The 27,175-nt window shown below is 47.8% G+C and overlaps 1 protein-coding gene and 2 long non-coding RNA genes across 5 annotated transcripts in view; 2 read left to right on the plus strand and 1 right to left on the minus strand.

Moving 5' to 3' along the window:
* Positions 1 to 2,282: 2,282 nt before the first annotated feature.
* Positions 2,283 to 27,175, minus strand: part of Rassf5 (Ras association domain family member 5) — a 64,235-nt gene continuing 39,342 nt past the window's right edge. For 2 of the 3 annotated variants that reach the window (XM_048809525.1, XM_048809524.1), the window contains exons 3-6: positions 8,337 to 8,447; positions 6,924 to 7,221; positions 6,170 to 6,285; positions 2,283 to 4,696 (exon numbers count right to left, since the gene is read on the minus strand). In XM_048809525.1, the coding sequence (XP_048665482.1) occupies positions 4,544 to 4,696; positions 6,170 to 6,285; positions 6,924 to 7,221; positions 8,337 to 8,447 (678 nt within the window). In that variant the 3' untranslated portion in view covers positions 2,283 to 4,543. Of the gene's footprint in view, positions 4,697 to 6,169; positions 6,286 to 6,923; positions 7,222 to 8,336; positions 8,448 to 26,822 lie in introns of all 3 variants that reach the window. The other variant, XM_015483743.2, reaches the window with a different exon arrangement.
* Positions 6,711 to 15,936, plus strand: LOC125618511. The gene is made up of 3 exons (XR_007349843.1): positions 6,711 to 6,865; positions 9,934 to 10,002; positions 12,007 to 15,936. It is a non-coding gene; the product is annotated as an uncharacterized LOC125618511 (long non-coding RNA).
* Positions 22,931 to 27,175, plus strand: part of LOC125618512 — a 27,917-nt gene continuing 23,672 nt past the window's right edge. The window contains exon 1 of the long non-coding RNA XR_007349844.1: positions 22,931 to 23,088. This is a non-coding gene — a long non-coding RNA (uncharacterized LOC125618512). The remainder of the gene's footprint in view (positions 23,089 to 27,175) is intronic.

Raw genomic sequence — 27,175 nt, forward strand, 5'->3', positions numbered from 1 at the left:
CCCTTCACATCTCTAAAAGTTAGTCATTCAGAAAGTAGAACCTGCCTATGGCCATCAATCAAGGCAACAGAGGAAAGAATTGACTCTAAATTGCAGCAGATTTAGGATAGAAAGACATAACAATATGGGTTTCTGTATGACTATGATTTTCCCCCAACTTTAGCACACTGCCACTAAAAACTAGGTTTATAATGTAACTTCGAGGTGAGACCTTTGCTACAGGGAAGTGTCTTAGCCTACAAATGTCTTCTTTAGCCCTGCCTTCTTAGCTTGGGGTTCACAGAAGAGGTCTTCAGAAAGTCTGAACAAGATTCGTATGACATTTTCCTAAGAAAGGAACCATGCTTTTGTCCAATTCTAAAGGGATCACTGGATGCCAGAACATATCCAGAACCATTGCTCTCCCCTTCCTCAGTTAGTAGAAGTCATTTCTGTGACCATAGCTCTCCTCATACAATAGGAACAAGAGTGGCACTAAACTCCTTAAATAGTTCTTGATTTTACCATCAAGAAACAATTACACTTCAATATACTTCCTTTTTTCTTTCCCATCTCACTTTTTTAAAAAAACTGAGACTTGCAAGGCCATTCACAGCCTCCACAGATTACCCATCTGAGGCTTGAAAAGGAGGAAAGAGATGGGTGTGAAGATGTGTATGGGGTCCCCCACCGTTTGCTCTCAGTTCCAGAATAGCCTTTTTCACTGGTAAATCAAGTCCTTAATTTCACTAATCCTGTCTCTGCTGGCCTGAGCATATAGAACCAGAAAAGGACTTCTAGAAACTGACCCCAAAGAGGATCCTAGTACAACAAAACCAGAATCTGATCTGAGGGAGTAGAATATGTACAGTAGAACAAAATAAGGTCCTTAATATGAATACAAATAACTTGTGGTACTGTACAAAGTTCCTTACAAACATGATCTGTTTTGCACAATCTTGGAGGTATTGAAGGTTCACAGAGGTTGTCTTTTGTTAATCCCTGTTAAAGATACAAAGCCAATAAGGAGTGTTCACTCTTAATCGTGATCAGCACAGAATTCTGTCATGACAGGGTGCTGTCGAGACCTGTGCTGTAAATGTTTTTTCCAGTAATGGTGATACATTTGCATTGAGTCATATCCCCCCCACCCCCCCGTGAATAGCATGGAGATGTTAAGAGGGCAGGGTAGAGTTGGACTGTGTAATGATTCTTTAGCTGTATGCTAAGCCAAGTAATCTGTAACAAGGTCAGACTTAAAACTTTGAACTTACTAGCCCCATGCTGTAACAAACTGAGTTGTAAAAAGCAGAAGCTTCTTCATTCCATGCTTTGGCAGAATCTTTGAAATACACATCATGGAGGTGTGGGTGGACAGGTGTTGCAGATGTGCACAATAACTGGCTAATTATAAGGATGGCTGGTGGATAGGGTATTCTCCTCTATAGCTGAACTAGATGAGCTCTGAAGAGCCTCTGTAGCCCAAGGGCCCACCCCATCCATTGCATGATCCATGATTCATGATCGGTACTGGAAGGCAGGCAAGAATTTTTCTTTAATTAACTTATGTGGTATTTCCATGATTACTGAGATTTTCTTTTGTTGGAGTCAGAGGATGCCAAGGTGAGGAATTTTTTGATCATCTGATTCAGCTCTCTTCCTCCATGGTAAAGTGATCTTAAACTTACAAGGACACATTCCTATCTATCTCATTTTTAGATAATTCCAGAAATAGAATATCCATTTCTCCCTTAGTGGCCCATCCTGGTGTTTAAACATCCTTGGCCGCAGAAAGCTCTTCTGTTGCTCTTTTTTTTTTTTTTTGATATTGGGGATTGAACTCAGGGGCACTCAGCCACTGAGCCACATCCCCAGCCCTATTTTGTATTTTATTTAGAGACAGGGTCTCACTGAGTTACTTAGGGCCTCACTGAGTTGCTGAGGCTGGCTTTGAAGTCACAATCCTCCTGCCTCCACCTCCAAGCCACTGGGATTTCAGGTGTGTGCCACCGCACCCAATTACCTCTGCTCTTTTCTAAGTCTCTGTTTGCTTCTGTAACAGGTCCCCCTACCTCTCTGGTTCTCAAGAGATAGAATAGCTGCTCACCCAGGCAGCACCCTCCAGCCCACACATTGGACAGGTTTCTAAAAATTATTTGAACAGTAGCCTTCATTCCTTGGCTCACTGGTGAAAGAAAACCTGGCTCTGCCAAGAAGTGTGTGATCATGTCTAGTCCTTCTTCTCTCCCAGCTCCCGATTTCCATAAGATCGTGAAGTTCAAGGAAGACATTTCCATTGTGAATCATTTTTACAACAAGCTTTTATTACTTTTTTTTAAAACCCATATAAGAAAGACAATTAAAAAGAAAATATCCTTGGAACAAACACTTGTACACTGAGCAACACGACCATAGAAGGCACTACCAGCAGTCACACCCACCTCTGGGAGGGAAGGAAACTCTACATGCCTTCCAGAGGCTCAGACCTCAGCATGGGTCCTGGGTCTAACTGTGCTTTAAAGTCTGAATTTTCCCATAATTATCTTATTTCATAAACACCCTTATATCTTTATATATAGCTATATGCCTGTATATATATATATATATATGACTTTTTTTTTCCTTCTCAAAAATAAAATAGCCATCCCAATCAAGGGAGGGTCTCAGCAGCATTCAGCAGTTGCAGCAGGAGCCATGCCTTCTCTTAAGGTCAGAGACATGCAGGACAAAGGGAAAGGGATTCTCTACCTGCTTCCTTTAATATGCAGCAGGGAGAGAGATTTACTTTTTTTTAAGGGAGGAAAGTGATAAGGCTGAGCATGAGATGGCAGATAACCAGGGTTTTTGTGGCTTAAAAAAATTGTTTCTAGCTCATGTTGCTTTTGTAGCTCTGAAGATGACACACAGTGTTTATGACAAGGGGTCAGCATTCCTCTGGGAATGGGGCAGTATGGACTCAGCCTTAGTAAAGGAAGAAACTTCAGAGGCTACACAAAGCTTGGGTTGGAACTGACCCAAGAGGGACTTGGGAAGGCAGAGGGCAGCAAAGAAATGGTCACTCTGAGGCTGGATGGGAACACCAGCTCTGTTTTTGAGAATGGCAAGTCCTTCTCCCTCTGTGTTGGAGCGTCTCTGCAGTCCTGGCTACTTGTTGGAATTGTCTGGCTAATTATTTTAAGCTTGAACTTAAACAAGGCGCCAGTACAAATATTCAGAGTCAGGAATCTGATCCTCCCTGTCAATGTGCTTATATTACTTCTTGGGAAGTCAAAGCCTAGGAACCCAGATGGGTAGGAGGTGTGTAACCCTCACCCTATGCTCTAAGTGAGGGCTCCCCTGGCCTTGTCTCCCACACCGCTGTTGTCCACTTCCTGGCAGAAGCAAGTCAGCAGCAGAGCTTCATGCAAACACGCCCTGCTCCTGTCTCTCTGAAACAAAAGGCACTGAGGTCAACGGGAGGCCAGGCCCACAGGTTCACTGAGCCATGCCTGGCCAGCTTCACAACAGAAAGGACTCCAAGTTGGCCCTGTTGGAGGATCTCCCTCTGTAACCAAGGCCACGCCTCTGGCAGCACCTGGAGATCCCAGAATTCCAGAGGGAGGAAGGAGGCAGTGCTGGAGGCCCTGGGGGAACCCAAGGCAGCCAGGCCCTCTGCTGCTGAAGGTGGAGGCAAGGCTGTAGACGGCTTGGACACGTTTCTCTGCAATGCTTTTTGGCTTTCTCTTGCTGCCTGATTTCCAGACTCAGCAGGAGACTTTTAAAATGGTAAATGGCTAGTTTCCCTTTAATGGAAACACATGAAGATGATAGTAATGTTAAAAACAAATTTGTAACTTAAAAACAAAGACCGTTGACAAAGATGTGACTACCATACATATATATCCCTTTGGGTTTACACGGGCACAGTCTCAGCAATGAGGGCCAGGGACAGAGCAGGCGGCAGCTTCCCTGGAAATCCAGGCTCCACCTTGGTGCACCTTGGCCCAGCAGCTGGGCCAGAGGCCACATGAACTTCCCTTAAGCAGGAACAGCAGGTGCCCTGGGCAATGGGAAAGTCCTTTTTTTGAACATTATTCTGCTTTCAGGGACTTAGCTCAGACCTGCTAAAGGAATATGCTACAACATTTGACTCATAAATAAAGGTATTGAAGGTGGCAAGTAAGAGAAACTGAAGATGAGTCAAAGCCAGAGAACGAACATATTGTTCTAAAACCTTTTTCTCTTTTTCCTTTTGCCGGCTGGTGTGAAAGTTTCCGGTTTGGTGACAAGAGAGGCAACTATTTGGTTTGTGAAAGGCTTGCAGATTGAGAGAGGACAACACTGTTCATCTCATGAGTTCTGATCCTTGGTGGAGTCTGTTGAGGGGCAGAGCGTGGGGGGTGGGCAGGAGTCAACCCCCACACAGACACTTGTCCATGGAAGAGACTTTGTGCCACATCTGGAACTTAGAGGCGGGTACAGATGCACCCACCAGAGATGTCCTGAGAAAAAGTGTCTGTTGCAAAATAATAATTAATAATAAAAATAAATCTGTGGGCATTGGGAGGAGAGGAAGCAAGACCAGTTACCCAGGTTTGCCCTGGGATTCTCTTAAGGCCTCCTCCAGTTTCTGTCTAAACTTGTCGTACTTCTTCTGTACTTGCTGGATTTTGTCCTGTTCTTCCTTTTCCAAGATTGTTAGGAAGTTCTGGAGCTCAGGGATGGAGAAGGCGTCCCACTGTGAGGGAGATTTGAGGGGAGAAATGGAAGAGGAAACAGATTAGAAGTTGACCCAATCTGAAGGCCTGGCCCTGCCTTCTTCACATGGTTCATATGCTTGGAATGACTCACAGGCACTTAGCTCTAACTAGGCAGACACAGTGAAGGACCCTTGGGTTGTATATGTCTGTTGCACCAGCAGCAGCAGCAGTTCCTATCCTGTCATCTCGTGACCAAGAGTTGGAGGCCCATGAGCCTTGTTTTATTTTGAGAACCAGTAGCAGCTGAGGCCACCACCAAATAGATCCATCAGAAGCAGCCAGAGGCCAGCTGAACTGAGACTCAGGACCCTTGGGTTGAGCCTGTGTGACCTTGAGCCCCTCACTCCACTCCTTTCGGCCTATTTTCTCATCTGCTGTGGGTTTTGGGTACCTACTGCCTGTGATGGTGGAGCAGATGAGAAAGCACACCCTCTAAAGCTCTGGAGGGCCTGGTTGGCTTAGGCCTGCTCAGAAAGGACCTGGTCCCTCAGGATAGAAGGCAATCTGATTTCTAAGCTGACTCAGGAGCAAAGGCCCCATGGGGCCAAGGATGGAGATGCCTGTGGTTTTCTAGCACAAAAGAATATTATAGGCTATCGGTTTTAATCCCCACATTGGATAAAGGAGAAACCTAAAGACCACAGAGGGAAGGTGGCATAACCGCAGTCACGGAGCTGACAGCAGCAGAATGCCAACTAGAAGCCAGGCCTCCAGACTAGCCAGGACCCCTTCACGGGGCCAGCCCTTTACTCCACACTCTCAGTGGAATCTTCTCCAGACCAACTCTTCTGTAGGCTCAAAGCAGATGGAAGCAGAGCTGCTCTGGTTGAAGTGGGGTCAGAGCTCCACCTGACCAGATGATCCAAATCTCCAGTGCCCTCAAGACCACCCTCACACCCTAGACCTCCACTGAAGAGTGTGATAAACTGGCACCTTCCTCTGCTCTTGATCATTCTTCAAAGATTCTGCCTCCTAAGTATACCAAGCCTTGGAGAGCACCCATATATGGCATCAGACTTGACACTGGTTAACCGACCCCTTAGGAGAAGGAAGTCAGTATTTTAAAAACAGAAGAGAGACAAATGGCTCAAAAGTGTCTATACCCAGTAGAACTTAGTGGTGTAACTTGCTGGGCCTCATGCTATCCTGGGACAAAAAGCCTGGTCCTCCACCCTGAGTTTCAGAGACAAAACACACAAAATCCTTTCTCTGCACAGGCCTTGCCAGACACAGGCCCTGACTTGCTATTGCTACTCATGGGGGCTGACAATCCTGGCTTCAACACTGAGCCTCAGGCCCAATGCTCACCCCAGCTCAGCTCCCCCAGAAATCATCTATCTTCCTGCTGCTGCCACCTGGCCCCCACCTACTCTGGGTGGTTAGAACAATGCCCGCCTTCACCCTCCCAGCGTGCCCTGCGAGCTGGGTGTGTGCAAGGGCTGCAGACCTACCTCCACCTCTCCAGTTTCATTCTCCTTTAGCACAAAGCTGAGGACATCTGTGTCAGGCCCAGCAAGGAGACGCAAGTAGAGAGGGCAGTCAGCAACAGAGAGTTTCTGGAAGAGCACTGTAAACCAAGAGAGGGAGTTGGGTGCTCATGTTGAAATAGGACAGGGTGGGATTGGATTGAAAATGCAGAGCAAGGTCTTATAATTGGAAAAAGACATAGGGTCTTTTCAACCTAGTGAAATGAACTTGAATCTGACAAGAATAGTCAGGGTGAGATGGCAGTGTGGCTCAGCAGTAGAGCACTTGCCCTGGATTCCTGCCCAATACAAAAAAAAAAAAAAAACAACAACAAAACAAAACCCAGAGCAATGACCTTTTATCTTGGGTGTTTGCTTAGAGTTTACAGCATGTTTCCATATTCACATCATCTCCCAAAAGGTTAGGAGTGGTGGGTGGATTCCCTCCCATTACACAGATTAGGAAATGGGAGCCTGGGTGTGGTTTTCCTGCACATGCACAGAGAGGGGCACAGTGAATGGCCATGATCTGCTCTCATCTCCCTACCCAGATCCCATGAGTGGCTCTTCCATGGATCTGAACACCACATGGAGTTGGACCCCTGATGTAAAGAACCCCACCTCCACCCCACCAGGGCTGGTCAGAGATTTACGGAGTGGACTTGAACAAAGTGGGGAAAGGTAATTTCTGGTTGGGAATGATTCATATTCATTCTCTCTCTCTCCCTCTCTCTCATACCTTGACCATCCTTGTGTATCCGCTTAAAAAGTGCAAACTTCTGGGGATTGTCCACAACCATAAACTTCTTGAGCAGCCCCTGGATGACCTCACTGACTGTGGTGGTGCTACTGATGTGCAGCTGTTTGATGGCATCCAATGGCAGGTAGAAAGATGTCCGCTTGTCTGTGGTGGCTGCCAGGTTCACTTCCTTGATGGCATCATAGATGGACTGAGGCCGGATCCCAGCAGGCACTGTCACAGGACGCCGAAGTTTCAAATGCACTTTGATGAAACCCGTGTAGGTGCCATCTTCGCTCTGCAAGTGGGAGGACATTGTGTGGGTTCACGGAGGTCCATTTTGCATGATTGTGTCTGCCACTCTGGACTATTTCCCTGGAGGCTACAGAGGTCCTAACAGCAGGGCCACCCCAGTCAGCTCACCACTTGTCTTCCAGGGTTGCCTCCTATCCCTGCTGAACTAGAGATGCTGGAGTGACACAGACACCTTCCACCCCCAGTGGGTCAGAAATAGGCCCATAGAGTTGAGCTGCCAGACAGGATTTGCGGGGCTGCAGCAGTTTCGCCCCACAAGAGGTTCAGGCTGACTGCCCCAAACCTCCTGTCACCAGGTCAATTGCCCTTGGTGAGTCCTTACTCTAAAAGCAAGGTCTATAGTGACCTCTCTAGTTCTCACCTCTGAACCAAGAGGGAGAGGGAGGGCTCTGTAATAAGGTCCTCAGACACTCAAGCCACTGAATTTCTTTGCATTTCTTTATAAAAAACCCTCAGTTTTTAAGACTAAAACCAGGGCTCATTGAATTTTCACTGCCTCTCCCCAAAGACAGTTGTTTCCAACCACCAGCAGGGGGCAGGGTTCATCTACTGTCTCCTCTCCCTCTGGAAGACTGCTTTTCTGAACCCTGTGTCAAGTCAGCAGCCCTCACCTCTCTGAGCACTGCACAGTCTAAGGGATAAGAAGAGGAGCTGTGAACTCTCCTGGTCAAGGGCTTCCTGGGGGCCAAGCAATTTGGGCCTCTGGTCACTGCTTATCATTTAACCCTCACAAGACTTCTGACACATAGGCATTAATGTCTATTTAACATCGAGGTTCAGAAAGTTCCCAAAGCCACAAGCACAGAGAAGCAAACAGGGATTGGATCTGGATCCTATTCTAAAGACTGTTGTTTCCCTAGAGCTCATGGAAGCCACTGGCAGCCCAGGCTACCGGCCATCCAGGGTCCAGGCTTCCGGAGGCCGCGAGAAGTTCCAAGAAAGGGGAGGGATTTACAAGGGAGTAGCCACAGCATCCAGTGGGGAGCAGGAAGCCAAGCTGGATGGGGGCGGGAGGAGAGTGGGTGCAGGTAGAGGGTGTGTGGGGTGCAGGTAGAAGACGTGGGGTGCAGGTAGAGGGCCGTGGCAGGCCCGGCTCACCAGCTTCATGCCCAGGCAGTTCTTCTCCCGGCTGTTGTAGCTGTCGATCTTCTGCTTGATCTCCTGCAGCGTGGGTGGGCGGCGCGTCTCTTCCACGGACTTACAGACATTCTGGAGCAGATAGAAGTGGGGGTGGTGTACAGTGCTTCTCAGGAGAAGAAGGGGAAAGACCACACCCGCCAAAGGCCTCTTAGGCCTAGAAGAGGTGAGCAGCGCCCCCTCACTGTGGAATGAATTCATGGTCCCAGAGTGAGAACAGGAGGCCAGCCACCTGGTGGGGGCGCAGGGGAGCAACTCAAATCTCTCTGAGCCTCAGTGTCCTCACAGGTAAAATGGGAATAGTACCTCCTCCTCAGGCTGGTTACGAGACAAACAGGGACTGACTAGGAACTGGTGAAAGAGCAGGGCCACATTTGCTTACAGAGGGTTGCTATGGAGAAGCTGCTAATGCTAAGGAGATGCAAAGGAATGCCAGCCATGGTCTGTCTCCTTGAGGAAGCAGCAGTAAAGCTGGAAAGACAGGTGTGTACAAGCGGTGCCAGCAAAAGCTGATGGGAATGACCCAAATTCTAGGCCCAGAGGACCAGGGCACATGGACACAAGTTCAGGCTTCACATACTGGCCACAGTGCTTTCCTGGCACACAGCAAGAAGAGAATCTACGTAATTGTCAAGGAAATAAGTGAACTGGTAGAGACAGGGGCTGTAGCTCTCCATGATAATCGGGGAGATAATCTCAACTAGGGGCAAAAGGATAACCAACATCTACTGAGCACCTCTTCTGTGCCAAGTACTTAGCATACACTATCTCATTTAATTCCTCACAAGCCCAAATTCTTCGAGATGGTTTATTACCCCCATTTTACAGGTGAGACCGAGAGGCCTTTACCAACTTGCATAATGCCCGGTAGTAAAAATGTGAAGAACTGACCAGAAATTCCTGGTCTGGCCTGTTGTGTTCCTCCTTTGACATCAAGACTCTTTCTCCATATATTCCCTTGTTGTGCACCCCACCCCACCCCATACTCTCCAGGAAGGGGAAAGGATGAATGAAGTTAGGAGGTAGAGGTCAATGTCCTGACATTGGAGAGGGAGTTCAGGGGTGGTTTCTGGGATCTAAGTTATTGCATTCCTCAGTCAATTCTCTGAATTTCTCTCAAGATCATGGTCACTCACTTCCCAGTTTTGTCTTCACGTTGCCCTGTGTGGCTGGGAGTGCAGGATCTGGTTGGTTAAAAGCCACCCAGAATTTGCCTGACCTTAGATGTCAAAAGATCATGATTCATCTTTGAATGAGGGAACTGGGGTCCAAAGAGGGATGATTCTGACACCTGCCTGTGGGAGTCTGGGTTTGGTGGGAAGTTTACAATTGCCCTGATATCACACCACCACCCAGTGGAGCACAATGGGGCATCTAACGCAAAGCATGCCCCTGACCTTCCCCCAAGCCTGTCTGTGGGAAATGTGCCATCACTTCCTCCTCCCACTTTCCAATACCACAGAACAAATAAAATGTCAGACTCCACAGTTGCCAAGAGAAGCCACCAAGGTCAGCTAACATCTTCTGGTCACAGCACCTCTCCCATGTGCCCACTCAGGTCTCTGGAACTGAACCTGTTGGTCACCCAAGAGGAAGCCTTCGCAGGGCCGTTTCCTGTTTGCCTGAAGTGAGTAAAAACGCTTTGTGAGCCTCACATGCTCTCATTCATTGTCAATCCATTAATCTAGGAGTTCTCAAAATGGAGCTTCTCATGTGTCTTAGCTCCTGGAGTAACCACCTTCACTGTGCACACCTCCATGAACCAGACATGCCGGGCTGCCTTCCTTCTGGGAGCTTCCAGTCAGAAGGATCAGCCATCTGGCTACCATTGTAGTCTTATCTCTGAGACACACACACACACAGTCTGTTTCTCCTCAGGAGTTAAGAACTTTCTCATACTCATCTTCAAAGGAGAGTTAAGTGATAGAAGGCAAATTCTAGAAGCGACTAGAAGATTTCTCAGTTCCCTGTAAGAAAAGGCAGCTGTACCGTGGCTTTCCAAGGCCAGTCTTCCAGGCCTGGTTAGGAATACAGTGAGAGTCAGAGCTGCCTTGGCCTACGATTTCTACTTCCTGTTCCCCCTTTCTTCATCAGATAAACCCATCTATTCTCTCCCTTTCCCACCACAAACCTGTGATGCAAGTGGCCCCAGGCACCTCCGCCTTCCAAGGCAGACACAGAAGATAGCAGCCCTGACCTCACTATTCTAAGTCTGGGGGAGGGTGAGCTCCATCTGTGAGTGCCAGGAGCCCTGCGTGTGGCCAACACTAAGAATCTCACACCCGGGGAAAGTCAGTGCCCAGTGTGGGATGGCTGTTGCCCACACTGAGTCTGCCAGACGAGATCTGAGCCACAGACTGGATGAATCACCTCCCAAAGTAGGCCAGCCAGTGGGCCAGCCAGCCCGAACCAAGGACTCTCTAATCCTCCTCCCACCCTAGGATGGTGTAGAATCTAGACTAGTGGTTCTTAAACTTGCCTGCACAATGGAGTCATCTGGGGATCTTTAGAAACACAGATACCTGGCCTACATCCCCAGAGATTTATGATTTAATTGGTCTGGGATGTATCTGGGCATAGAGATTAAAAAACAAACAAACAAACAAACAAAACTCCCAGGTGATTCCAATTCACTGTGGCATTTGAGAACTACAAAAGACCCTTCCCCATCATTCCCAATCCAGCTGCAAAGTTCACACATTGGTGCCAGTAGATGCACACTGCCCAAAAGGGCAGTATCCACTGTGTGAACAAGATCAAGAATATAGTCATCTTCCAAGGGGAAGGCAAAATCCCAACTTCTGTTCACCTGCCAGATTCTCAAGTGAAACATTTGTCTCTGTTCATGGGCACAAAGCTAGAAATCAAGAAGACAGCATTTGTCTCCTGGGGTGGCCCAAGATAGAGATGGAATAGGGAACTCTGTTATGATTTCACAAATATAGGCATTGGCCTGTGTCTCTCCTGGGAGTTCATACGTCTTGGTGCATCTGGCATAGAATTCATCTGCTCTGATTAAGCCCCTGGCATTGGTGGCAGATGGCTGAACTGTTGCCAGCGCACCGGCTTGTCCAGGGCACTGGTGAAAAAATTGGTTTATCTTACATGTCTAAAGCATGAAATATCTGTCACCTTTCTTAGTTCTCGAGTCTATTGGGAGTGAAAAGATTGAGTGCTAGCCATAAGAGCAGAGATGTTTCCCCCAAAGAGTGAGTCTCTAATGTTTCTTTTAAAATATCCTTAACAAAATAAGGAGGGCCATCCCCTGTATCTGGGGCCTATTTCAGAGCAGATTTACCCTAAGTCAAGTTTTCCTTTGTTTTACCTTTAAGACGACAGTAACGATAAAACATTGGATGATTCTGCATTCTAATCAATGACAAGGAAGTCTTAATTTTGGTGGTAGGGAGTAATCCAATGCTCTAAGAAGGAGAGCTCTGAGTAAGTCCTGTGGCTTCTAGAATCCCCAGGAGGGCATAGGGCAATCCATCAGAATCCAGAACGGGTCCCCCAAGGTGAAGATGGGCAGGAAGACCAGGCGTCCCACCCTCAGTGCCAGAACCCTCATGCACATCCATGCTCATAAATCACACAAACCTCATTTTTGCAAAAAATTTTACTCTTTTTAAAGATGTGTCAGCCTCTTCTCCTTCCTGCCTAATACCTTCAGCCCATCACTTCTACCTGCCCACCTGCCCTCCCTTCATCTGGCAGAGCCTCTCTGACCGCTCCAGCCCTGAATGATGGTCTCTCACTAGTGCTTAGGTAAGTGCCATGCGCTTTTCTTCTCAGCATGTATTCGCTCATTTCATCTCCACAGCAAATTTATGAGGAAGGTGACATTATTGTGCCCATTTTACAGTCAAGGGAACTGAGCCACATTAAAATGCAAGCAGACCTACATCTAAGGCTAACACCATGCCATCTGGTGCTTACTTAGTTTACCCTGCAATTACTTATTTTACCCTGCCACGGGACCACAAGTGTTGGGTTTTCTTTGCAATTAGACCAAAGCTCCATACTTTTTCTGTTTCTTCTCTGGGCCCAATAGCACTTAGCATGAATCAGATCATAAACACTTGCTCAAGAATCTTCAACTGGTCCCCAATTACCTATAGTGGAAAGAAACGTCTTAGTCTCTCCTAGGAATTACAGCGAGACTTGGATTTCAATTTAGTCTGAGTTCTGTGACAGCAGCGGCCATACCTGTCTTGTCCACTACAGCATCCCAGAGCCTAGTTCCAACTTAGTACATAGCAGGGCTCAGTAAATACCCACAGGATGAACACAAATGGGTGTTTGACTTCTCACTCCCAGTATACTAATTATATGACCTTGAGAAAGTGAGATAACCTCTAAGGCTTAGTTTCTTCATCTATAGGTTCAGGATAAAAATCCTTTATTGCCTCATAGATTTGATGTAAAGGTAAAACCAATCAAGATAATGGGTATGGAGGTGTTCTGGAAATTATCAAACTCATCCAAAAGCATCTTGTTACTCTCATCCCAGGAAAACCAAGCCCTGAGCCAATTTCATTTCTCACTTTCCTTCAGCACTTACTCTAGACTGGCCCAAGTACCCAGAGTCCCTGCATTCCTTCCTCTGCACAGACACTTGGCAGACTTGCTGTAAAGGGCCAGACAGTCTATTGCAACTACTCGCCTCTACCACTGTGGCACCAAAGCAACCGTAGGACGAGGGTGGCTGTGTTCCAATAAAATCCGATTTATGGAAACTGGCCCATGAGCAGTAATTTGCTCCACACTGTTATTTGTGCAGTTTTTCCTGCCTAGAATACACACTCCCCATTTTCCCTAGATGCTTCTTCTCCATGCGGTTTCCCAGTGAAACTTCTCCAGCCCACAGCAATCTCCCTATCCTCTGCTTTCCTGCTATATCACATCAGTGACATTTTGTTTCCTAAATGAGGAAGCCATATTCAGTTTTATGCTGGTCCCTTTCTTTCTCCTGAATCACTTTCTATGTTTCCTGTATATTTCCTCCCTCCACCAGTCCACGGGCCTCTGTAACTTCACTCTCACTGATGGACAGTCTACACAGGCAAAGGCTTGATCACGGACAGGAGTTATTCTCCTCTCCTCTCCACTGGAGAGGCCACACAGCTGGCAGGTGGGCAGCTAGGCTCACTCACAGGCTAGAGCACTCACTCTCCAACACCACCCATGGCCCAATGCCTCAGACTCCTCTTGCAGCAAAGCTGCATATTACCACATGGCACAGATGTCAGCAGCTGATTTCCAATGTTGAATCCAGACTTCAAGGACCTATGGAGGTGCTTTCAGAGTTCTAATTATATGCTGCCTTTTATTGCTTATAGATGGTTTCATATATGTTAATCCCAGAGACCCAATTAGTTGTTCCCAGAGGAAGACAGACTTCATGTCTGAGGCTTCAACTTCTTTGGCACCCCTGTGGGGACCAGCTAAACACTGATTGACTTCCAAGGGAGTGCCAGATAAATACCCAATAACTGGGCAGCAGGGAAGGGTGGAGCAGCTTGAGTGGTTCCCAGCCCATAGATGTGGACACTGGACAGCCAGGTGCTGACCTCCACCCCAAGGGGCGATACCCCTTCAGGCAGGCTGCACGGGGCTTCAGGTTCCGCTGAAAGCCAGCCCTGTGGCCCACTCCTTTGCAGCTAGCTGGTGAGAACAAATGCAAGACCATCAAATGACCTGTGACCTATGGCAGGTCACTTCCCATCCTGGGATCTGAGTTTTCTCATCTGTGAAATCATGAAGTGATACCAAAGAGACGCAAAGGCTCCACTGCAAGAACAAGATTGGACACATAAGATAGGTCGGGGTTTTTTCGTCACTGCTTCCTCTTCCCTTTCAGAGAACTGGGTGTGGGGCTGGGGGCCCCACAGGAGAGCAGGGCACGTCTGAATTGCAGCAGACTCATGCCTAAGGGAGCAGGAAGAACGTTTCTGACCTCTACCACTTCACTCTTCTCACCCCTCACCACCTGTTTTCTCTTCATCTTCAGGACTCCATCTTACTTAGCCAAGCTCAAGAAGGGCCGCATCTTCTTACCTCATTTAACTCAAGAAAACAAACAAAAGTACCCCGGAAGCCATTCACCAGGAGCCTTTGCCACATTTCCTCTTTCTCAGCTCTTAGCAAATCTGTCAGCAGCAATTCTCTCACCCCTTGGGTAGAAGTATTCAGGCCTAAGTCAGGGAGGAGAGCCTCAGAAAGGTCCTACATAAGAGAGACCATGTGCAGAGCCTTCCAGATATGAACACCAGGGTTCCCATTAGGCCTGTCCTAAATGAGAACCTCAGAAGGCAAGGGCAGATTCTCACTGGTCAGGCCCCTGCTCAATGTCTAAGCCACAGACGAGGGTTATTGGGTCTCCTTGGGATGATCTCAACCAGCTAGGAAAGAGGAAGCCCTATGAAACCTCACTGCAGGGGGCCCTCTCAGGTCCTAAAGAGTCTGTGTTCTGGGATGGAATCCCCAGTCCCATCCATGGCAGTGAAAGGGTTCATTCCCACAGGTCCCTCTCTGAACTGTCCAATGTCCCTAAAATAAAAGGGTTGGAAACTCCTAATCTGTATTCTCCAATAGGATATTTGCAGCAGAGCAAGGAAGAGGCTCCAGCATAGAGCCATCTCTTTAAGCTCCTATACGGTGTAATGGAGGAATAGGGTAAAATAAGGAGGGGAACTCAGGAACTAGAGAAAGATTGAAGTCCCCAAAGACCCAGATGGAGAGCAGATGGTCAATGCAGACAGTTAACAGTAACTGACTGAATTGCCTATGGGTTGAGGACTATGAAAGGCATCTTGGGAGATGAAACAGACAGGTATGGTCCCCTTCTTTGGAAGCCCACATGGCATCTGAGGAGGGAAGACAGAGATACCGTGACATATCAGAACAAGAACAGCACAATCTGGGACAACAAGCCTCAGTGGCTTTCAGGCAGTCTAGATCAACTTCACGCAATGAAGGTCATCCTGGTGGACTCTCCATGTGCCAGCATGTCCCAGAGCCTGGCACAGTGTCTCCCACTCATCAAAATGGCCACCTCATGTGTATGTAGGAGTGGCCCATCAGGATCAGGGGTCAGTAGCACCATGAAGAAGGCCTAGAGAACCGTGTGGCCTTGTGCTACGGGGACCTAGCTTCAAGCCCTGCGGTGTCTCACTGTAATAATAAAAGTCACTGCTCTGAGGACTTCACAGTCACAATCTCATTGGATGCCCTAAATAACTCAACGAGGGAGCTACTGTCATACCCAGTCCCTACTCTTCATCTATTCCACACTGCCCTCAGGTGGGTCCCCAGGCTGGCCTTTCTAGCCATGCCCCTGTTCTGTGAATTTGAGCAAATTGATCTCAAAGACAGGTTTCTTTGTACCAGGGCCACATGATGATTTTCATGAGTCCTAACTACTTTCATCTTTAGGGCCATGGCCCCTTCCTCCACAAAAACTACTAAAAATTGCTGGGCACAGTGGCACACACCTGTAATCCCAGTGGCTTGGGAGGCTGAGGCAGGAGGATCACAGGTTTGAAGCCAGCCTCAGCAACTTAGTGAGAAACTGTTTTAAAATAAAAATTTTTTAAAAGAGCCTAGGGATGGGGCTCAGTGGTTAAGCACTCTTGGATTCAATCCCCAGTAGACCCCTCAAAAACAAAAAAAAAACTTCTACTGAAAGTTATATTTTATAATTGCATCAATATTAAGACCTATTAATAGCTTATATTAAAACAGCCTAGGCCACATAGTGAGGCTATGTCTCTAAGTAAATAAATAGAATTTCATTGCAGATTATTTATCTGATAAAGGATTGATATCTGAATATATGAAGAATTCTGGCAACTCAACAACAACAAAAAAATAACTAATATGATTAAAAATGGACAAAGGACCTGAATAGTCATTTCCACAGAGAAGATATGTAAAAGGCCAAAAATACATGAAAACATGTTCAATGCCACTAACTGTTAAAGAAATGCAAATCAAAATCATAATAAGATATGACCACTTCAAACCCATCAGGATGGCTATTATAAAACATTGGGTGTGCAGAAACTGGAACCTGTGTATTGTTGGTAGGAATGGAAAAATAGTGCAGCCATGTGGGAAATGGTACGGCGATTCCTCAAAAAATTAAACAGAATTACCACACGATGCAGCAAATCCATTTCTGGGCATATGTTCAAAAGACAGGGAAGCAAAGACTCAACCAGATACTTGAACACCAGTGTTGATAGCAGCACTACTCCTAATAGCCAAAGGGTGAGAGCAATCTGTGTCCATTGGTGGATGAATGGATAAATGAAATGTAATATACATATAATGGAATATTACTCAGCAAAAAGGAAGGAAATTATGACATATGCTATAATCCCGGAAGAATCTTGCAAACACTATGCTCAATCAAATAAGCATTCCCCAGAAGGACAAACACCATGAGTCTACTTATTTGGGGTTCCTACAGTAGTCAAATTGATAGAGACAGAAAGTAGAATGTGGTTGCCGGAGCCTGGGCCAGGGGAGAGTAAGGAGTTATTATTTAGTAGGTAAGGAGTTTCAGTTTGAGAAGATAAAATGTTCTGGAGCTGGGGCTTGGGGCTCTGGTAGAGCATGTGCTTAGCATGCAAGAGACCAGGTTTAAATCCCTAGCACACGTGCTCAAACCCCTCCCCCCCACAAAAGGTTATGGAGAAAAATGAAGATTGTGGTGATAGTTACACAATATGTGAACATCGTACTTATGGACACAGAATTACATCCTTGCCAGGCACAGTGACGCTCGTCTGTAAACCCAGTGACTCAGGAGGCTAAGGCAGCAGATTATGAGTTCAAAACCAGCCTCAGCAACTCAGTGAGGCTCTAAGACACTCAGTGAGACCCTGTCTCTAAATAAAACACAAAAAAGGACTGGGGATGGGGCTCAATGGTTGAATGCCCCTGAGTTCAATCCCTGGTATCAAAACAAAATAAAACAAAAGAACTGCATCCTTAACTCATTTTTTGGTCCCCTCTTACCACATGTGGAACCTATAAAAACTTAAATTAAGCAACAAATACACTATTTATGGTAACTTTGAAATAATATTGGAACATTGATTATGTTCACAAAATTGAAAACTTGGGACTTGATGGATTGAAAATAATTTAAATGGGGGCTGGGGATTTAGCTCAGTGGCAGAGCACTTGCCTAAGACATGCAAAGCCCAGAGTTCGGTCCTTGACCCTTAAAAAAAAAATGGTAGTGGTTAAAAATAAGGTAAAAATAATTAAAGTAGTAAATTTTCTGATATGTGTATTTTAACATAATTGTTTTTAAAAGACTGCTGTGGGAACTGCTAGAGTATTTGTCAAGCATACATGAGGCTCTAGATTTGATCTCCAGCACCACTAAACACACACATACATACATAAACAAACATAAATTAAAGGAGGATTCCAAGGGCAGGGAGACCTGGAGGTCATGTGACTGGCTTGTTTTATTTGGATCCTATAATTAGGACTTCCCTTTTTATATTCCAAGCAAGTGAGGACCAAGCTCACTTCTAGGCAAGTTGGGCCCCCATCCTAAGCCTCCAGGCCCAGTCTCTTTCCCTGGGACTAGGCCACTCAGCTAGAGGCAGGATGGGACATTCGACTCCATAAAGGATTCAGACAGTTCAGAGGTGGTGAGTGGCGTGTGGAAGCAGAGGGACTCTGATGGCGAGCCAGTCCCCAGCACCCAGCTCACCCACACTTGCTAGGAGGAGAGGCAGCTTAGGCTTTGCACCAGCACCAGGACACCACCTGCACGGCCCTGCTGGAGGAGGCTGGTCCTTGCCAGCTCCCCTCTACCTGGAGCCCACAGCTGCCTTTACTTTGGGACAGGTGGCACCTGGTACTGCAGTCTCTGGCAGCCTACACCTGCCCTCTCTGCTCAGGGCTGTCACTCCTTCTCATGCTGGCCCTTCTGCACCCAGGTGCTCACAGATCAATCTGTGATGCTGAAACACGGCCTAGTTAGTTATTGAGTGGCTTTTCATGTGTGTTCTCTCATTATATCACAATGGCCTAGGGGCAAGGACTTTTGATTTCCTCTATGCTCCAAATGGCCCAGAAAAGTACACTATCCTCAGTGACTCCAGGATGTGTACTGCTGACATGGTGTTGCATTTGGGGACACAACTGGTTTCACTGCTTGGATTTCAACTACTAGAAGAATTCTGGAGAGAGCTAGAGAAGCAGTGTGCTTGGTGGTTAGAAGCACCGGCACTGGACTACAGTGTGACCTTGACATGTTACTTGACCCCCTTCTGTGTGTCAGTTGCCTCAATGTTAAATGCAAACAAAAATGGTGCTTCCCTCATATCGTGCTGTGAGGCTTCAAATGAAGATACTCATGGAAAGCACCCAGGACAGTGCTGACTTGTATCAAGGCCCCATTCATGTCCATGACTCTGTTCTTTGAACAGTCTTATCCCTCCACACATCACAATCATGTATCCCACCACCTACATCAAAATTTAACACCCATCAGCATTTCTAAAAATGGCCTTTGTTATCACAAACCCCAGAGCTCCACAGGTTCTCATGGTCCAGTGCTGGGCCCCCGCTTATCACTTCCTCTCCATGGAGGAGCAAGTCGTCCCATTTTACAAAAGGAGAAAGTGAGCCCCGGAGCAGCGAGCATGCTTCCTGAGGTCTCACAGAGTGAAGGCTTGAGAGTGGGCTCCCAGGCCCACTGACAGGGTCATATGAGATCCTGGGACCTCAGGGCAGCCAGCCCCTGCCCACTGTACCTGGGCACTAAGAGGGTGCTCAAACTACTGGAGTTGCCAAACTAGTATCTTTCACTCACTCAAAAGTAAGTTGGGAAAGAAAAACAAATGAGAGGTTTACTGGTTCCTTCCTCCCCAACCTGCCACTCCCCATGGCTAAAAGGCCAACAAAAGAAACCTGTCATACCAGACTCTCCTGCCTCCTCACATGGGCCCCTCAGCCCCTACCACCCTTGGTGGCCCCACTCAAGGAAGGACCACACCATCTCTTGCCAGCAGGTGCCAGGCCTGGTTGCTTAGTGACCCAGCCCTGCCCGCCCTCATTCTCCAGGGCAAACAGCTGAACAATCATGGATGGGGTGGGGCACGCTAGGTTTGGAAGTTGTCCTTGTATTTTCTGCTCATTCAGTGGGATTTTTCTTTTCAAGGTAACTGGGAAAATCCATTTATTCAGAATCTTAGCAAGTTTCCCTTGAAAATAGTCCTGAGATCAACTTTCACAAACATTGCTGCTAAGTGCTTGTTCATGTGTCCTCTGGAGAGTCCCTGCTGCCTTCCAGAGCTCTTGGTTATGGAGAAAGAAGTCCCAAGCCAGCTCCTCCTTCATCAAACATGCATCAAGAAACTACCATGTGCCAAGGACACAGTGACACGCAAGACATGGCCCCTGGGCCAGAAAATTATAGCCCATCACAGTGAGGGATTAGTGAGGACAGGTCAGGAATCTGGGGAGCACAGAGAAAGGACCATTTGAGCTACAGCTGGAAACACTAGCTCCCGAATTCCTTACATGAACCTGCACATTCCCAGCCACATGTGAGTGTCAACAGTATACATACTATCTATCTCCCTGCCAATCATGGTGTTCCAGCCAATGGAAGGGACATCTCTCATCTCGGTTCTGTGGCATGGGAAATTCTGCCCCCCACTACCCATAGCAAGGGCAGCACCCTGAAGACCCAGCCTCTGTGTGTCAGTCAATGCTTGCTGAAGACCACTCTTTGCACTGGGGGACAGCCTAGAGGTGAGGAGGAGTGTGAGGGGCCCGTGAACAAGAGGCTGAGGTGATGATATAACAGAGTATACTGACCCGGGTTTCCCAAGTGAAAAATAGGAAAAAAGGGCCTGAATTTCGCCACCAGGAAATTGGCTAAATAAGAACAGTAGCTTTTATGATAAGTCACACTGTTTTGAGAGGGTGATTAGGACTTATCCGGAATCTTCCAAAAACAGGACTCTCACCCAAGAGCCATTTGTGATGGGAAGAGCACGTACTTTGGAGTTAGACAAATAGGGGGTAGGGCAAAGCCTACTGGCTGACCCCCTCCACATACTACCTGTCCAACGTGCCAGCCTCCTGGCATGAGAGCAATAGAAACTCTGCTGGTGCCCGCTGTCAGTCCTAGGCTCTCTGCTGCCCTCCTTTGCCCACACTTAGCAGAGATCCAGCCAGCCTACATCCCATTGTAGAGCTCCCTGGACAAGGAAGGATGGATAACGGGGTTGGAGGAGGATGGGAGTAATGGACAGAGCTTCCCTTCCCCTGCCTGCAATGGCTTATGTGAAAGCTTGCTTGGAAACGGGGGACTGGCTGTAATGATCTCTAACAAACAGCTTCCTCCAGCTCTAGATACTCTGTTTTCAGAGGGTAAGTCAAACCCCTCTACCTCTTCCTGGGCTACTGCAGCTTTGTCACTACCAGCTTTTGCCAGCCTACCTCCAGACCTCTCAAGGGCAATTGTCCCAACCCTCTGATTCCAGGAATCAACTCCTCAGTTCTCCCTGTCTCAAGAGCTGCCACCATGTTTTGATAAAAGCCACATAGCTGGAAGGCAGATGCGGAGAATGCCTTTCACTTGGATGCCCTTGTTTCCAGGCACCCCCATCGAAATACTTCATGGATGGCAAGGGGAGCACCCAGGGTCTGTTACTCATGTTGCTGGAGGCCATAGGGTCTTTAAGAGTAGAGACCATGTCTTGTCCATCTCTGTATCCCCCACCTGTGGTGCTCAGTGCTGTAAGACAGTTGAAAACACAAGGTGTGACTGAGGCCAGGTACTACGAGGTTTGGAACGCTGCCCCGAAGAGCAGGAACCAAGTATGGGCTTTCCTCAGGAAGCAAAGGGAATGTGTGAAGACTTTGGGGTACCACAAGCAGTTGTATGCAGGATACTCAAGATGGATGGAAACCAGTTGGGTATCTTATTAGAGCATCTCAGTGAGAGGTGATGAGCACCCAACAGGGCTGGGTGGGGGTCAGGAAGGGGAGCCTGCCATCTGCCACACTGTGGAGATGCAGCCCATGGTGACAGATGGGATGAAGGCCCCTGAGGCTCTGAAGGTAGGGGACTAGGCAGAGGGGCATAAACACAGAGAGAGAGATCATTTATAAGCAAAGGATATGTGTTGGTTCTGGACGTAATGAATATTAGGTATCTGAGATGCACATGAGTAGAGACCTCCAAGCACCAGGAAGAGAGATGGGATGGAGAATGAAGCCAGGGAGTGAGAAGCAAAGCACCTCAGACACTTACTTATACCTGTCTCCTTCCTCCCAACTTCAAGTTTAATGTTCCTGATTCTCAGCAAATGTATCTGGTTCTCTTGTCCCCAAAGAATACACCAGGCCAGACCTGGGACCCCAGCCTCTTTTAGGAGTATATTGAGCTATTCAGAGGAAGAAACTGAGGCCTTGGATGAGAATAGGTCTGGATTCACACAGGAAACCATTAAGGTCTTCAAGCTAAGAGCAGAAGGAAGAAGAGAATCCAGGACCCCAGGATGGGCCTGTTGGTGCCTCCCCTTCAAGATCATGGTCTGGGGAGCTGGATCCAGATCCCAACCTGACAGTGTGAAATAAGAGTTGGGATTCAGGGTTTGATACCAGTGTATAATCTTTCTTCCTAAACTTCTAGGGTAGGCAGATGTTGCATGTGCCCAAATCTATCACTGGAATTGATTTATTAAAGAAAATTCAGCTGAGTCAAGACAAACAGTCTTTGTGAAAAAAGGAGAAGAATCATCTATCCTCCAGGAGCTCCTAGTCTGGTTGGGGGAGACAGGACCCCAGGAGCACGATACCCTTAAGGACAGATGAAAAGGTACTGGGTCAGAGAGACAGAGGTGATGCCGTTCACCAAGGTGTGAGCAGGGCTTCCATGGTGCAGAGAGATGCTGGGAGGAATGTGTGGCCGAACCAGCCAAAGGTTCACCACTGTGGGCCTCCTTGCACACCTGGGCTCACAGTTGCAAGTGATGTCCCATCCTCCCCTTGTGGTTAGGTGTGGCCATGTGACTGAATCCCGGCCGATGACATGTGGGTTTGAGAAACACACCACTTCCGGCCTGGCCTACAAAAATCTCCTCTGTGTTATCCTGAGCCCCCACCTGTCAATTTAACTTCATGTAAAGAGGGAAATAAACTTCTTATGCTCAAGGACTGAAAATTGAGGTTGTTTGTTACAACGCTTAGTTTCAGCCAGCATTCAGTCAGCACCAGCCTGCACTGGGCCAAAGGGGATGTGATTCCTGATCTTACAGGGCTGACGACCTTCAACCTTCAACCTTTGCAGGGCAAAGCAATGCTAGGAAAGGCCAGAGGTGATGAAATCTACGGGGTGTAGAGGTCACATCCATAAATGAAAGGCGCTTGTACAAAGAATCATTTGGGTTCTTCTTGGGCAGTGTAAGCCTCTGACATAGCACATTAAAAACCCTTCAATGGTCTGCCACCCCAAGGAGTCCCGTTTTTATTCTTATTGCTCAAGTTCAGATATAGCTTAATTTGAGTATTCTTTTCTCTCACGCCAAGGTGGTCAGGGGCAGGGGCTGTGCCTATGGCTTCGTGAGATGAGGGTTTCCCCAGCTGGTCCAGGGCTGTCAGGGTTGACTGCTGTTCTCAGAGTACCAGAGACTCCCAGGGAGATGCTGACTGGCCAGGTAAGAAGAGAGTAATGTAGTACCCTGAACTCTAAGAACCCTTCCTCTTGGCATCTTCCTTAAAGAAAAAAATTCAAGGGTGTCTGTGCAGACCAGAGAAGGCTTAGGGGGAAGGAGGGGTGGGAGTGTGTTCCACATATGCTTATATATAATATCTAAACACAAATATAGTCAACCTCTGTTCTCCATAACCACAAAGAAAAACATGTGGAAGTCTCTAGCAAGAGGTAGATTTTTATCTAGAACAGTCTTTCCATTTTAGGACAGACATCAAGGAGAACTTTTAAATGATTAGAGTTTTAAGACACCCTCCCGCCCCAGTGTTAAAACACAGGGTCAAGGTCCCCAGGCAGGTTGCCTTATGGAACGGAGGGATAGTAACTATCTTTCCTGACCTCACCCAGCCTGCAGTTGCTTGGGTCTTTCCATTTTGGAGAAGGGTCTGAGGGGACAAAGTCTGAAGTCTGTGCTTGTTACACTCTGAGTAGAAGAGCAAGAAGAGAAGAGGAGCACTTGACAAGGAGTTCAAAGAGGGTGTTAGTCTAGGCTCTCCCCCCAACCAGATGTGTGCCCTGGTGAACATTTGCACCTTTCTGACCTCAGTTTCTCTCTCTGTCAAGCAGCCTTTATGTGTCCTCAGAGCACCTCCTAGATGCTCTGGGTGGGCTCCAAAGTCCTGGAGTCCTAGAACCCTTTGAACACACACACTCCCACATCTTAGATGAAGGTAGGCATGTTCCTGCCTTACTGAGAGCATCATTCTACACTGCCTGAGCCCACAGGAGCCCATTTTGATATACATGACCCAGGGAAACACAATCTAATTGTTTGCTGCCAAGGGAGAAGTGCCTGGAACATAGTACCAACTCAGCATCCTGAAACTGCCTAGTGTGACTCAATACCAGATCCCCGGGCCCCTTCAAACAACATACACTGCCCCAGGAAGCTGCCATCTCCTGACAGGAGAGACCAAGCTGGGGCCCAGGACCTGATTCCCCTTTCTACTGTGCTGTCTCCCCAACCTCCAGGTGCCACGAAGTGGGGAGATCTTCCCAAAGCCTCCCACCTCCTACCAAAGGGGGCTGAAGAGACATCTCAGAGAGTCCTTGGGAACCGGCTAGTGACAACTCCCAGGGAATGGCATGGGAAGGGCAGCGAGGCTTCCCCGTGGCTCTGTTCCAGTCAGGCACAGACTGAGCAGCAGACACAGGTTGTTCTGACAGGGCTATTTATAGAAGCATCTCGGCCTTTCCCGAATGAGGGCCTCAGTCTCTCAGCGACCGGGAAACACATAAGCTCCTTCCCTTGGAGACAGAAAAAAGAAATTCTCTCAGGAGCTCAGACATGATCTTGCTTTGGGGAGGAAAGAAGCACTGTTAGAAATCAGAATTGGGTCGGGATATGGCTGATGGCTTTGAAGGCTTTTCTAGAGCAACTCCAAGAAGGAAGAGGAGATAGAAAACGTGACTGAATGTGAAAAAAGATGAAGAACAGAGATCAAAATGTTTGCAGGAAGCTTCCCCAACTCCTAGGTTGGCCACACATGCTCCTCTTCACAGCCTGAGCCTTCTCTAGACAGTGGGCCCAGCTTACCTGGGGCTTCTCACCCAGCCCTGCCTCTCCCTGGAGAGCTGGGACCAGGCTGGAGGCTATTCTGGTGTTGAGGAAAACTCCCTGACTGCAGTTCTGAATACTGTCAGGGTCTTCTCAAACCATATATTAGAGTTGGGCAGAGGCCAGGGATAGGAGAGGCCATGCCCACCTTCCCTTCCTTCTCTGGAGCATTTATCGCTTACTGCACTTTCTGACATTCAACAAAATGACTTTCTTAGCAGGATTCCTGCCCCTAGTGAACTTACAGACAAGGGCAAAATGAAATAGGGAGACATGCAGAGGACCCAAGACATGAGATGATCCAAGACACAAAGTAAAGAAAGAAAGCATTTCTGTAGGTGCCAAACCAAAGATGCATTTCCTGGGGTGAAGGAATGAAGGAAAATTTGGTGGAAGAATGAGAAAAGGAGGTTGTGTGGGCCTCAGGATAAGTCATTCCCCACCCTCAACCCCATCTCAGTGTATTTTTTATGGGGATATTATTTCTATTTCTTCCAAGACTACCAGAAACAATGACCTTTTTCAATTGCCAAGCAAAAGAAACTCCAGCTTTGCAGGGTCCCTTCCTCACTCAATTATGCAAAATTCTCACCCTCTGGGACCAAGGGTTTACAGCATGGCCAGTAGCGAGAGGCAGGCATGGCAGCTGAACCGGGTTTAAAAACAGGAACCATTTCCTTCCCAGGCACAGCAACAAAACGCTCTAGAGCAATCGTTCAAACTTCAGCTGCATCTGAGAATTACCTGGGAGCCTTTTCAAAATCCAATGCCCAGATTGGCCCTCAGGCTAATCCAATCAGACTCCCTGGGCTTGTGCAGGTATCAGTATTTTCTAAAACTCCCCTCTCTCCATTCTAGGGTGTAGCTAAAATTGATAACCACTGTTTCAAGGGGGAGGAGGTTCACACAATGAGGCAAGAACCCCAAAACAGGGTGAGACACTTCCCCTCTGCAATGATGCTGTTCTGCATGAGGCCTACCTAGCCAGAGAAGGGAACTCCTGTCCCCTGCACCCAGCCCTTCAGAGTAAGTCCTGCTCTTCAGACTCAAGAGGGGGTGCCCTAGAAAACAGGTGCTTCTTCCAGAGGTCTGTTTTACTTGATTCCTTCAAACATAAAATCACAACTTCTTATTTGGTTCACGGGCATCCCTCATCATTGAAAGTATGTTATTGAAAACACTTTTGCCTGTTACCAGAACCCAGCAAATACAGGGTCTGCAGGCAGGATGAATTAAGAACAAAGGAAGCCCCAAATCAGGCCTGAGGTAGTTTTGGTTAATTCTAGTTGATATAGGACTGATGAATTAATGATGAGCCTGCCACACAACTATGAAATTTAACAGTTCACTTTTGCCTACAAACAGCCCTTCTAGGTAACCTCTCCAAGGCCTTGCCTAAGGGCCCTCTCATCTAAAAAACACAACAAATAAACACAGTTTTGTCAAGACGGGCCACAGATAATGTGGCTCTGTAGACAACTAGGAGACCACAGCCAGGGAACCCAGGCTAGCTGGGTGTCCAGAGGCTGACCCTTGAAGAAACACAAAACTCCACCAGCCCTTCAGGTCACCCAAGTCCACTTAGGAAGTTATAATAATAACATGAGAGCAGCCTAGGAGAGAAGTTTTAGTCTGTTTCTAAAAACACCCTGGACTTCTGCAAAGTTGCTGAACTCAGTTTTAAAATGGTTTCTGGCCACTTGGAATACGGAAGTCTCAACCTATGAAGTGTTTATCTACAGAGGCACCAAGTACTATCTAGAGTTTGTAAGCTTGGATTTGGGGGTGGGACAGAGCAGTTGCTCAGTGACCCTTTCAGACACAGGTGAACATGATGCAGCCAATCCATGAGTCAAGCCTGTCCCCAAACCCTAGAGAGCCATTTTGAAAAGGTCTAGGGACAGGAAATGCTGAAAGGAGGTCTGACCAGAATTGTACAGGTCCTCAAAGGGCTCCCCCACAATTGCTAAAGAGGGTCCTGGCGGACAATTGGTCAAGAGGGTCCCTAGCAGCAGCCCAGCCACTCTCCTGCACTTGACTTGGCCTGTTCGCCAGGAGCAGGTTTTCCCTTCTAGGGCACAGAGGTTATTTCCTCCGGGCCAAAGACTCCGTATTCCATCATTATGTTTACCTTTGACAGATGTTTGCTCTGCACATTCCTGAAAAAGGTGGTCTTGGCCGTAAAGAAGCAATCTTCCAGCTCCTCGTCCAGGCTGCAGTACCCACTGCTCATGCTGCTGTCCACCGTCATCGAGCCCTGGGACCCCCGGCCAGAGGCTGCGAGCGCCTCGGACGGGGCGGGCTTGGGATGCGGCGCGAGGTGGGGACCCCTCCCGGGGCCAGCCCGGCCGAGCGGGCGGGGCCGCCTGCGTTTGTCACTGGGGCCCAGGCGGCGGGGTACCCAGTTGCCGTTCCCGCGCGCCGCCGGTGCCTGCTCAGCCCTGGGGTTGGCCCCCGGGCGCTCTCTCGCCCGCCTCGCCTCCG

Source organism: Marmota marmota, unplaced genomic scaffold, assembly GCF_001458135.2.
Source record: "Marmota marmota marmota unplaced genomic scaffold, marMar, whole genome shotgun sequence".
In the NCBI taxonomy this organism is placed as follows: Eukaryota; Metazoa; Chordata; class Mammalia; order Rodentia; family Sciuridae; genus Marmota; species Marmota marmota.